Source organism: Sus scrofa, chromosome 2, assembly GCF_054392235.1.
Source record: "Sus scrofa isolate SSC_HxYL_T2T_F1_AM1 chromosome 2, Sscrofa_HxYL_maternal_Yorkshire_Landrace_v2.0, whole genome shotgun sequence".
Lineage (NCBI taxonomy): Eukaryota > Metazoa > Chordata > Mammalia > Artiodactyla > Suidae > Sus > Sus scrofa.
This window is the reverse complement of record NC_139384.1, coordinates 96,797,457-96,810,757: the sequence shown is the minus strand read 5'-3', so window position 1 is coordinate 96,810,757 and position 13,301 is coordinate 96,797,457. Positions and strand designations below refer to the sequence as shown.

The following is a 13,301-nucleotide window of genomic DNA, read 5'->3' as shown; positions in this document are numbered from 1 at the left end:
TGATATTAGTTGTACTACTTCTTCTAGAGACCAACCCTGAGATTTCCTGTGACCTTAATTTGCCATGTTTGCAAAAGGCAGTGAACATGAGCTAATTGTTCACAATTTATAAACCGCTATCTTTAGGCTTCACTGCTTTGCAGCCCAGTTTCTCTTTCTTCTGTTGACCTTTCCAAGTATAATCACGTCTAAGAAGTGATTTTCTAGACCCTGTGTTTATCCTTTCTTTTCATAAAGTAGTTTGTAGAGGTATAATTTTGAGTTTAGTTTTTTTTTTTTTTTCTTTTTCCTTCCTTGCAGAAATTCAGTTTCCCCATGTTCTTTATTGATCTGGAAGGACACCTAGCTCTCCCTGCCTTTCTCCTCTTATCAGTCACTTGTGTTTTGCTGATTTTACTCCCAGTGGTTGTCAAATTTTAGTGTGCATGGGAATGACTTGAAAGGCTTGTTAAAAACACGAGTTCCTGGACCTTACTCCCAGAGTTTCTAATTCACTAGATCTGGAGTGGGGCCTGAGCTTCTGCAGTTCTAGCACGTTTCCTGGTAGTGCTGAAGTTGCTGATCTGGGACCATACTTTGAGGACTGCAGCTCTAAATATTTTGGTCCACTTCTTTCCATTTCACTCCTCGTGCTTTCTTCAGCCTCTCATCACCTCTTTTGCCAGGTCTGTTGCAATAGTGCGTCCTTCCTCTACTTCAGTGCTTCCCAAATGCCTTCTTCTCTAGTTAGCACTGCCCAGATGCATTCTGTAGTAGATGCTAGGGGATCTATTTAAATGCAGGCTTCATAGCTTCTGTGGCTTCCTATTGCCTACATTAGTTGTTTATGGACTCTCAAACATCTGACTAGTACAAAGGTCAGGCTTGTGGAGAGCAACATAGAGTTGGTGATTTTTTTTTTTTTTTTTTTTTTGTCTTTTTTTGCTATTTCTTGGGCCGCTCCCGCAGCATATGGAGTATCCCAGGCTAGGGGTCTAATCGGAGCTGCAGCTGCCAGCCTATGCCAGAGCCACAGCAACTCAGGATCCAAGCCGCATCTGCAACCTACACCACAGCTCACGGCAACGCCGGATCGTTAACCCACTGAGCAAGGGCAGGGATCGAACCCGCAACCTCGTGGTTCCTAGTCGGATTCGTTAACCACTGCGACACGACGGGAACTCTGAGTTGGTGATTTTTATTTTGTTTAGTGAAAACATTAAAAACCAAAAACTAGAAACCAAACAAGCTACCATTTACCACTGTCATTTTGTAAAAGTAACTTTCTAACAACAAAATATAAAGAACATGATCTCAGAAAAAAAGAATAGGATTTTAAATAATTTAGTTTTAAAGAAACTTATATGGTCCTTATTTTTTTTTCTCATTTTTGCCCCAGATGAAAGAAATCTTTGCTCTAGGGACCAATGTAAGGACACTAGTGGCCAGCAAGATAGAATCCAGACTTTTCAACATATCAAACCATGCCCTCCGTTATCTCTTTTCTGCCTCCTTGAGCCTTTTATCACTTGCTTGTAAAGTCTGGATTGTCTGGGATTCCCCAACCTGAGGTGTTTCTCACCTCTCCGTCTTCATTTCTGTTGTTACCTTATATTGAACTTGTCCTCCTACTCATTGTCCCCTTTGATCTGGGTAACTTCTACTAATTCTTTAAGAGCTCAGCCCCAGTATGTCTTTTTTTTTTTTTTTTTTTTTTTTGAGGGTGATGCTTTGTTTACTTCATACCTCCCCTCCCAGAGGTTTTACCTCTGTATTCTCAAAATCTCATGTGTATTATTTCACTTACTACTTTAAAAACTTCTTTTTCTTCTCTCCTTGCCCCTTCCCTTCAGAATGTTAGCTCCTTGGTGAATGGAACTTTCTCTTTCATCTTTCTCCTAACAGATAAGAGATTTTTACTGAATTAATTTATTGAAATAGGAATGAAAGCAACGCCTCAACAGAAGTTATTTAGAATATCATTAAAACAAAGGGAAGAACTAAAAGTTGTTTTTATTCAGAAAAAAAAAATTTTAAAAATACACGTTCTTTTTTTTTTTTTTTGGCTTTTTAGGGCTGCATCCCCAGCATATGGAAGTTCCCAGGCTAGGGGTTGAATTGGAGCTACAGCTGCCAGCCAGCCAGCCTACGCCACAGCAACATGGGATCTGAGCCAAGTCTGCAACCTACACCACAGCTCATGGCAACGCCAGATCCTTAACCTACTGAGCAAGGCTAGGGGTCAAATGCACATCCTCATGGATACCAGTTGGATTAGTTTCCACTGCACCACAGCAGGAACTCCTACTACACATATTGTTAAAAATGAGGTTCTTATTGTACTTAGTTTCATCATAAAATATAGTGCCATTTTTCCTTATAAAAATAAGTTTTATTCCTGTAAATGTACTCTCTTTTCTGTTTCTAAGACCAAGCTTGTGCCCGTGTCCTTGATTTTCAATGTTGCATACCAATTCTTTTTCTATGTGACGATCCTCTCAGCAGGAAATATAATTTCTGTGTGCCCTAGCTGCAGTGACTTTGAGGCTTTTAATTACTAAACAAGGTTGTCAGCTCAGGGTACTCAACCTGGTTTAGGAGACCAGGATTGTCCTATGAACCTTTTTAAGGAATTGACTGTTGCCTCTCTTTTATCTTCTGATCTAATTCGTATTTATTTTATTTCCTCAAAGTTGTTACATATGTGACCCTGTGAATACTTGTCTATAGAGGCTATATTTTATGGACTCACTGAAGAATTTCACATTATCTTTAGTACTTCGTGGTTTGGGGTATTTCAGATTGTCCTCTATGTTAGTTTAATTAAACAACATTGCTTGTTACTATGTAGTCCCAATCTCAGCATCATTTGGTAGTATTCCATCTAAAGTAGAATTTTCACTCCACTCTGATAGGTATCAGGAAGAATTCCCTTTGTTTTGAATGGAAGTCCTTCTTCTTTTGACAGCCGCAGTTGCAATGTGAATGGCTGTCAGGATTAAATAACCTTGCTAGAGATTTGTCAGTTGGTAAAATATTGTTCACAGACATAAAAGGAAACATGATATGACCTGTTTTCCAGAAAGGAATGTGAAAAAGAGGATAGACTTTAGTAATTAGCCATCACTTGGAAAGAGTATAACTTCTAAGATCTTCCCCCTTCTCAGATACTATTTTCCTTAAATTGCAAACATCCATAACACTTGGTACAGTGGCTTATTGTAGCACTTAATACATTGACTATGGACTTGTTTGTAAGTTGCCCTCTCGCTCTAGACTCTTTCAGGGAAGTAACTGGAAGTTACCATATAATGATATCTAAGATCCTGGAACCTAGTAGTAAGTGTTTAGTAAATGTTTATTTATGGAATCACTCCAGTTGATTTGATTTGGGGATTTTTGTATTGATTAAAGTTAGAATTTATACAAGCTTAAACAAAACTATCAGATAATGAGAAAAGCAACACATTGACATCTACTGTGGTCCAAAGAATGAGTGGCACACAAAAAATTATAAGGCGGATTCACTCAGAGAGTTTATAATTTAGTGGTATATGCCAAGGTGTCGAGAAGAGTTAAAAACAAAAGCACCTGCTGAAGTTAAACACAAATTTGTAGTTTATTTGGTTGTATGCTTAGTGGCCTGGCCTGAGTACAGATAGCTAATGGTAGAGACGATTTCAGGGGTGCGGGCCAGTCCTGGCTAGGGAGGGAGTAAGGTGGGAGAGCTGGTCATGCACTGAGGGCCTAGAGATGCCGGAGGCTTCATGGTCTGCAGTGGGTTTAGAAGAGTTTGGATAAAGGAACAGAGTTCTAAGGACACATTCACTTGGGCTTTTAGTTCACTGGTATTTCAAAAATATCAGGCATATGAATTTTTTTTTTTTTTTTTTTTTTTTTTTGGCCAGATCCATGGCATGTGGAAGTTCCTGAGCCAGGGATCACACCTGCACCACAGCAGCAACCAGAGCCACTGCAGAGACAGTGCCGGATCCTTAACCCTCTGTGCCCCTAGAGAACTCCTGAAAGAAATATTTTAAAGTGGTATGAACAAGGCTGTCTTTGGAGATGGGATTTTAATATTTTGGGTATTTCTCAGTTAATGAAATGCTGACTTTTTCAGAAGTGGAACTTAATCTTCTTTGACCATTTTAATAAAATTATATCTGTCTTTTATTTTAGTAATTTTCAGGTTGGTAGCACCCTCAGAGGGATCACTAGGATGGGATGTTCTTGAAGTTAAGCGTCTCCTTGATCACCAGGATAATATTCTCTCGCTGGTTAATGTCAATGGTAAGCTCATTGTGTAGATGTTTATATTGTGTAAGATTTCGTACTTATTAAATAACCTGTTCTGAACTTCAGTCTTGTTTTGTTCTCGGGTTCTAGAATTACTGTTGTGAAAATAATGTTTTTGATTAGTAGGAACTGGCAGTCTCTTACACTCTGAGGTTTAAACCAGTGGAATTGATCAAGTTTCCTAGATCACTAGATCAGTGATTTAGGTACAAGGGGAAGAATAGAGCCAGGCAGAGAAAAAGGGATGACAGAGGAGAGAGCATACTTATCTCAGGTTACTTGGTAGTTGTGGGGTGATTATCATAGGCTATCAATACTAATATTTAGTAGCATTTTGGCATTTTTGACAAATGGTTCTGGCTAATTTCTTTTTTGAAGACCACACAGTACAGTGTTTACCTAGCATTCTACTTAGAGTAGAATGAGGTAGTTTTAATCATGTTTGAAGACGCAGAGATGTAAAAGGTCTGTAGAAAATGGGTCATATCTGCTTTTCTTCATGTTTTTGTGTTGTAATTTGCCAGACTCTCTGTTTGGCTTTATAATGATTTTAATGAGCATCTTCTGTGAGCAAAACTGACCTCCATGACAGGAGAGGATTACAAACCAGGAATCCTGGGCTAGTTCATGTTTTTTTTCCTTTTTACAATTACACCTATGGCACATGGACGTTTCCATTCTAGGGTTTAAATTGGAGCTGCAGGCTTGAGCCACAGCCACAGCCACACTGGATCCAAGCCTCATCTGCGGCCTATACCACAGCTTGTGGCAACGCTGAACTCCTAACTCACTGAGCGAGATCAGAGATTGAACCTGTATCCTCACAGACACTATGTTGGCTTCTTCACCCACTGACTACAATGGGAACGCCATAGTTCACTTTCAGATAAGTGACACCATATATCATCACAGCTCTCCTGCGTGATCTGTTTTGTGAGGTCAGATAGGAGGACTTCTGGGTAGCCTCAGTTTGATAGTCTAGAGGAGACTATAAGAGGGTCCTGTAAGGATGCCAAGAATATATGATGTCATAAGGGGACTGGACTGCACCCCTTGATATTAAATTTGGGTTGGTTCTTTTTGAGCAATACTTTGTATAAATGTGAAGCAAAGGGAAAGGGGCACAGACCAATACCAAGTGTAGTTTCCATTTGTATGCCATTCAGTCACATTTTCAGCTACTTCAGTGAGAATGTCCCTCCCAACTGCAAAATCTCTCTCTAATAGCCCTCTGCTTGTGCAACCCAGCTGCAAGTCTTTATGAGGACCAGACTGTCTATGGCAATAGAAATAACAATGTTGGGAGCACCCCTTTATTTTTCTGAGGGCGCACTTTTTCCTCCAGCCATGGGTGCAGCACAGAAGGCAAGGTCTCATTCGGAAGTCTCTCTGACACAAAGCCGTAAGTTCCAGGGCCCTGGTGCTGTTGAGAAAAGCCCAGCAGTGTTACAGTGGTCGTGCCTAGTTGTCTGATTTTAGCTGTGAAGCATTGATACCATGACCCTGCATGTTTCCTTAATGAAGGTGATGGGATCTCACTATGTGATATACAGAGAAGCTTGTAACAGTTTAACCAAGAACATTTTCTTCAAGTTATTTCTTTGCCAACTTCTTAAGGGAAGGAAAATGGAAAGCTAAAGCAAAAAAAAAAAAAAAAAAAAAAAATTCACTAATAAAAATTATAGAGAAAACCCCTAGTACTTTATAAACTCCATGACTATAAAATTACACTACAGATAATAAATAAGCCAAAAGTATGTTTTGAAATCATATATAGACAAGTAGTCTGGTAAAATTTGAAAATAATCTTGGGACAGTCTTGTACATAGACATGTCTACCACACTGCAGATTTTTGGCGATCCTGAAATGACTGTGTTATATAAGTTCCCTCATCTCTTTAGCCCTCGTCTTTATCCTCACCAATTACCAACGAAAGATGTGGCCAGTTATTGGGTTTATAACTCACAGAGAAAGTGCATTTTTAGTGAGGTGGCCCTAGGGCCACCTTAGAAATGTACAACAGAACTCTTACAGAGGCGGATGGCGAATACCAGGTTTGCCAAAGAGATCTGAATGCCTGTGTAGAGATTTTCTCAGACAGACATACAAGATAACCTTGCTTCTCTCTCCTGGCAAAAGGCTCTGGGTACAGCTTATTTTATTCCTTTTCGTATTTTGTACTGACAGCATGGTAGTCAAAAAGTATTAGTGTTTGTGAGGGGTGGGGTAGACAGGTGTCAGGTGTGATTTTCATACTAAAAAAAGTGACTTTTGATACTTGGCATAGGATGAAAATCCATACACACACACACATCATATATTATTGAGGTTGCTTGGTATGAAACATTTCGAATGACCAGTTTGGGATAATTTACAGATAGATAAATTACACTGACTCTGGTGAATATCAATATTTTGTTTTTAGTGAAAAATTCTAACTGGGCCCAAGTACATTGTTTCTGTGGTGTAGATGAATCACAGACACTTGGAGGAGATCAGAGCAGGCAGCTCTGCAGTCTCATTATGGCAACTTTGTTACAGTGACGCAGGCAGAGGTGGAATCAAGAAGAATCTTCACTTGCTAACATCTCTGGTTCTTTTATAGTTGAGTGAGATTGGAAGGAGGAGGGAAAGAGAGGAAAAAGGTCTTGGAAAGATAACTACTGTTGTAACTTTCCCACTATTAGAACTAAAAGCCAATTTATCTTCCCAGCTGAGAAATGAACTTAGTTCTTAACACAGCAGATTTTTAAAGTCTGTTAATAAACTATAGAAATTGACTTGGAAGCCAGACCAAATAATATTTACCTGTATGATTACTGGTAATTTTTTATTTCTGAGAGATTGTTCATCTAATTATTAGAGATTTCTGTCCTGCTGGTTTATTTGATAAATGGGATAATTAAATCATAATTACTTATCCATGTATTCCTAAGTTACAAGTATGTAATTTAGGATGTTTTAATACCATTAATATGGAATAATCCCAGGGGCTCAAAATAATACCAGGAACTCAAAGATAACATTTTATGTCTTTTAAAAACGGTGACACATTTATTATTTAATTTGATTTTTACACTCATCTGCATTTAATGCCTGAGAAATCCAAAATAGAAAAAGATTAAATGACTTTCTAAGGACCACATAGCTAGTAACAGGCATGGCCAGAATTAGAACTTGGGTTTCTAGATTTATAGTGCAATGCTCTAGTCCACCTTACTCTAAATATATAAGAATTAAAATAAATCCTGTTTCTTTAAGATAGTTTTTACTCTCAGCAGTTGTACATTTTCTATTAAATATATAATTTGTAAAGTGTCTGAGTTGGCTCACTATTTTCATTTTCTTTAAAGGTTTTAAAATTATGTAAGTAAAATTATGTAAGTAAAACATGGTCATAGAAAAATGAGGAAAAATAAACATTAAAAATGTAAAAACTAAAATTAAAATCATCTCACCAATAGTATTAAGTATAGGTTCATATCCTAGGTGTTTTTCCGGACATGTATAAGTTATCTGTATGTGTATATATATGGTGTGCTTTTTGTAACAGGTTGTAATTAGTATATTCCTATATTAATATAGCATACTTTTACAACTTATTTTTCAATAACATCATTGCTGTTTCATTTCATGGATGTCTTATTTATTCACTCAGTCCTCAATGGGATGTTTTAGGGTATCTTTAGGTTTTCAGTATTTTGTTTAACAGCCTTGTCACATAAGTCTTTTACATACTTTCCTCAGGATAAACTCCTAGAAGTTTATCCAGAGGTTTACAATTGTTTAAGGTTTTGATGTATATTTCCAAGGATTGCAAAGATTATACCAGTTTATACTAGGGCATTAGTAGTGCGTGACTATGCTGATTCCCTATGGTCTCCCAGCATTGGGTATTTTCCTATTTTATAATCTTAAGTAGCAGCTCATTGCTTTTAGATGTCTTTGATTATTAGGGACTTGAACATCTTTTCACATGTTTACTTGACCATTTATAACAAATTTCTTGTTTTGCCAGTTCAGGTCCTTTGCCCATTTTTTCTGCCAGAGTACTTATTCTTAGTGATTTCTTAGAAGTCCTTATTTATCAAGTATAATAAGCATATTTTGACATCCAAATTGCAAAATTTTCTCAGATTTTTGTCAATTAAATATAAATTTTGTCAATTAAAATGACTTTTGTGCTAAGCAGCTACTTACTCAGGTCTCTTTCCCTAACCCTGTCTCCTTTAGAGCCTTTTAGCACTCCACATTCATAAAAAAGAGTTCATTTTTAGTTTCTTTAATCGTGTAAGTACCTTTAATATTTTAATATGCTTGAAACTTATTTTGGTATATGTGAATTAATAGAAAAAATTTATATTGGTCTTTGCTCCCAGTTCCTGGCACAGAGTTCATAAAACTCTTGTAATTGCCCAAGTGATAAGAGCACAAGTTACATCGTTTGGTGTAGTATTTCCTTTCACAGAGCTCGTAAATCCCTTGGAATTTCCTGGGTGATAGGAGTGTCTCTTGGTGGCTCCCAGATGGGGGAGGCTGGTCACCAGAAAGACCAAGCCATGATTAGAAGCTTGGAATTTTCAGCCACAGTCCCTGATTCCCAGAGAGAAGAGAGGGGCTAGATGTGGATTTAATCATCAATCATGCCTATGTGATGAAGTGTCCATAAAAATCCCACCAGTACAGTGTTCAGAGAGTTTCTGGGTTGCTGAACATGTGGAGGTGCGAGGAGAGTGGCACGCTCAGAGAGGGCATGGAGTTCTGCAAACCCTTCCTATGCCTCTCCATCTGAATGTTTATCATATCCTTTATAATAAAGTGGTAAACAGTAACTAGCTATTTTCTGACTTTTGTGAGCTGCTCCAACGAATTAATTGAACCTGAGGAAGGGATGTGGGACTCTCAGTTTATAGTCACTTGGTCAGAAACACAGGTAACACGCTGGATCTGCAATTACTGTCTGAAGTGGGAGAGATCTTGCAGCACTGTGGTCTTAACCTGTGGGAGATGACACTACCTGGAGAACATGTCAGAATTGAGTTAAATTGTCAGACCCTCAGCTGGTTTTACAGAATTGCTTGGTGTGGGAAGACCCCCACCTATCTGGTGTCAGACATTCGAGTGTGGTAGTGTGAGAGTAAAGGAGAAACACAGAGAAAGTATAGCTTTTCTTATCTGTATATGATCCAAGGTAAGGTTCCCTTATTTTTATTCCCCAAATACTTAATCAAATATTATGTTACAGTGTGAGGTATTGCTTCCTTCACTAAATTGAAATGCAGTCATTATCACATAGTAAAACCGAATCTACTTCTGGTCTTTTTGTTCTACTGATCTTCCTGTTTGCCTTGTTCAGTTACCTCACAGTTCTAATTGTGATTTTATAGAGCATTACTACTAGGCAGTTCATCATTTTTACCTTAGCTTAGGTAAATGATCAGTAACGAGACATATATGAACTCTGCCTAGATTTGAGTTTTGTAACTGGCTCCCATGTTGGAGAGCTGATCATCTGGGATATCCGGGACTGGACTGTGCAGGCCTGTGAACGCAACTTCTGGGATCCATCTCCACAGCTGGACGCTCAGCAAGAAATAAAACTCTGTCAGAAACCCAATGACATTTCTATTCATCATTTTACCTGGGATGAAGAGGTAAAAAAAAAAACCTGTAATCTTGTCTCTTAATAAACCCAGTTTCTAAGTTTAAAAATTTTTTAATCTCATGATTAAATATTACTGGTATAGACAGGTATTCCTCATGTTCAAATTGTGCTTTAAAATGTTTTAATACTTTTCAAAGATTGTATCACCTGCTTTAAAAAAGCATTTTAGGAGTTCCCTGGTGTCCTAGTGGTTAAGGATCTTGTGTTATCACTGCTGTGGCCTGGGTCACTGCTGTGACATGCGTTTGATCCCTGGCCCCAGGAATTTTTCTGCATGCTGGAAAAAAAAAAAAAAAAGGCATTTTAATCTTAGCTCCTATCTTGGAAGCAAGGAAGTGATTAAATGACCACAAATTTTAAAACAATATTAAAATTTTGAGTTGAATTTAAATATCCCATAGGACTTGAGGACAATACTTAAAATTGTTTTAAGAAACACTTTGAGAAAGAATCCTTTTGAAGATGAATTTCCTGTAAAAACTTCACGAATGCCTGCCTTTTCTGTCTACTAGCATCCTGGGGTAAGATGACTGTGTGAGAATTAATGATTTCAATCCTTTAGGCCTTGGCAGTGATGCTCTTGAAGCACTTTGCATCTTTTTTTTTGCAGTAAAAGATAAGTACCAATGGATTTCTGAATCTTGACTCTGATCTGAACATCTTTTCTTTTAGCTTTAGGGGCTCAGAAAATATATTTAAAAATTGTTTGTTTTCTAAATGTAATCACAAGAAATGTTTAAGAGTTACAAACTTAGAGGAGAGGGGTTAGGGGAAGCTTCCACCTCACTTTATTTTGTGCCTTCCTGTACCGTTTACATCTTCTAACTATGCATTATGTTATTTTTATTTAAAAATTCAGTAAGAATGTGCTGCGTGGGAAGAGTATAGCCAGTTTATGGGGTTTTTTGGGGTTTTTTGTTTGTTTTGTTTTTAGGGCCGCACTCATGGCATATGGAGGTTCCCAGGCTAGGGGTCTAATCAGAGCTGTAGCTGCTGGCCTATACCACAGCCACAGCCAATGCCAGATCCGAGCTACATCCGCAACCTACACCACAGCTCCCAGCAACACTAGATCCTTAACCCACTGAGCGAGTCCAGGTATTGAACCTGCGTCCTCATAGATACTAGTTGGGTTCATTACTACTGAGCCACAACGGGAACTCCTTCTTTCTTTATACCTCTCTTACTTTAAAAACAGAACAGAGCCAAAACAGAATAGTATAAGAATAGGTTAAAGACCACTAATATACTTAAAGTTTTTCTTTATATTTCAACTTTAGTTTGAAAAATATATACCTTATAAAACCATAGTGTCAGAAAATAGGGAAACTAGATTTCTAAGAGTTGTAGCCCTAAAAGTTATATATATTTTTAATTTGATACATTTTCTCACCTTTTTTTTTTGGCTGCACCCACAGCATATGGAAATGCCAGCCCAGGGATCAGACCTGCACCACAGCTGTAACCAGAGCCATAGCAGTGACAACGCAGCATCCTTAACCCCCTGAGACACTGAGGAACTCCCTACCTTGCGTTTGTAAAAATTAGTTTAAAATATTTTATCATTTTGTATTATTTTAATCTTAAAAATTTCAATTGATGTTTATTAACTGTTATAAAATATGCATAATAAATCATTAGTTTTCCCTAATTTTCTTTCATTTATAGGGTTTTTTTTTTTCCTAGCTACAAGGGGTCCATTAATTATTGATGACAAGCGACTGAAAGAATGACTCTGTTGAGTCAGTGCTTCCCAAAATCTTATAATTTTCTACTTGTGTATATAATCTTGTGACTTTGGATAAACAAACTCTGCACAGATTGCCTGGTCCTTAGAACTAGATTCTGGGGTTTCTTTGCATTAAATGTTACCCAGAGTCTAGATTTTAGCAAGCTGGCTAGCTCTTCTCATTAATGCCCATGGCACTGGTCTTCAGCTTGCATTGCTACATGCATAGTACCAATCTGAGAGTCAAGGGGATCATTCCAGATTTAGACTCTGCTAAGTCTTGGGGCATGTTTTGGTTGAGATACCATGGGTCTGTATCTTTTGGGGTTGTAGCCTTTGAGGCCGCTTGAGAAATGTTCTTTGGTGAGAACAAGGAGGGCCCCCCCCAAAAAAAAGGGATTTTTTTGAAAGGTCTCTCTCACTGGCATACCTCTTGAATAAGAATGAATGATTCTAGAGTTCCCATTGTGGCGCAGCAGAAATGAATCCGACTAGGAACCATGAGGTTGTGGGTTCCATCCCTGGCCTTGCTCAGAGAGTTAAGGATCCGGCCTTGCCGTGAGCTGTGGTGTAGTTGCAGACGCTCGGATCCTGTGTTGCTTTGGCTGTGGTGTAGGCCGGCAGCTGTAGCTTTGATTTGACCCCTAGTCTGGGGACCTCCATATGCCGTGGGTGCAGCCCTTAAAAAAAAAAATAAAAAGAAAAGAAAAAAGATTCTAAAACAGATACCAGAAGTCTAGTGACTTGCCAAATAATTTCAGAAGCTAAGTGGTTATGTTATGAGGCAGGAGTAAGGGACTGGAGTAACATGATCTGGATTCTGATATTACCTCTCATAGCTTTTTTTATTATAGTTGATTTATAGTATTGTGCCAATTTCGGCTGTACAGCAAAGTGACCCAGTCATACATACATAAACATTCTTTTTGTTATATTATCTTCCATCATGGTCTACCAGGAGATTGGCTGTAGTTCCCTATGCTCACCTCTCATATCTTAATTTTTTGTGTAATTTTAGTTTTTTAAATTTTAACTTGTTCACCTGCAAAATAAGAATAATACTTGCTTTTCTTACATTAATAAGATGTTGTGCCAGCCATAGCTGTCACATTTCTGTGAGGAAGAAAGTGATGCTGAGGGGTAAAATGTGCAGAGCTTTCTCTGTCCTGGCCGTTGTATCTTTCTACCTTCTAGATGCTCTGAGCTTTCCTTTGTGCCTTGCTATTTTTGGACTTCAGAGGGTGGTATAATTTGTGCTGAAGGCTAGAAATAGGAAAGGTAACAATGGCTTTCTGATCTCACACCAGGGCTAGAAATGTATTCTACCAGGTAATGTGTAAATCCTGCTTGTATGCCCATTTCTGAACTTTTTCTTCCCCTAGAACATATTTGTTGCAGTTGGAAGGGGTTTATATGTGTATAACCTTCAAATGAAGCGTGTGATTGCCTGTCAGAAAACTGCCCATGACTCCAATGTCCTGCATGTTGCCAAACTTCCAAACAGGTACAAGTTTCCATCTCTTCCATCACAGATGAAAGAAGTGTGTAGTTCCAGGGCCACCAGTGTAATTTCACAAGGGGCAAAGTCACCTAGGTCCATGGCTTGACCTCTGCTAGTTCATTTGGAA

The 13,301-nt window shown here is 38.2% G+C and overlaps 2 protein-coding genes across 6 annotated transcripts in view; one reads left to right on the top strand and one right to left on the bottom strand.

Moving 5' to 3' along the window:
• The window catches only part of WDR41 (WD repeat domain 41), a 57,691-nt gene that overhangs the window by 36,239 nt on the left and 8,151 nt on the right, over window positions 1-13,301 (top strand). For 3 of the 4 annotated variants that reach the window (XM_085013890.1, XM_013994928.3, XM_085013891.1), the window contains 3 exons: window positions 4,162-4,272; window positions 9,749-9,933; window positions 13,056-13,177. In XM_085013890.1, coding sequence (XP_084870016.1) covers window positions 4,162-4,272; window positions 9,749-9,933; window positions 13,056-13,177 — 418 coding nt within the window. Of the gene's footprint in view, window positions 1-4,161; window positions 4,273-4,961; window positions 5,944-9,748; window positions 9,934-13,055; window positions 13,178-13,301 lie in introns of those variants that run through there. The other variant, XM_085013892.1, reaches the window with a different exon arrangement.
• Window positions 7,305-13,301, bottom strand: part of PDE8B (phosphodiesterase 8B) — a 329,914-nt gene continuing 323,917 nt past the window's right edge. For both annotated transcript variants that reach the window (XR_014838091.1, XR_014838094.1), the window contains exons 25-26: window positions 10,092-10,221; window positions 7,305-9,920 (exon numbers count right to left, since the gene is read on the bottom strand). The gene's annotated coding sequence lies outside the window, so the exon portion shown is untranslated. The remainder of the gene's footprint in view (window positions 9,921-10,091; window positions 10,222-13,301) is intronic.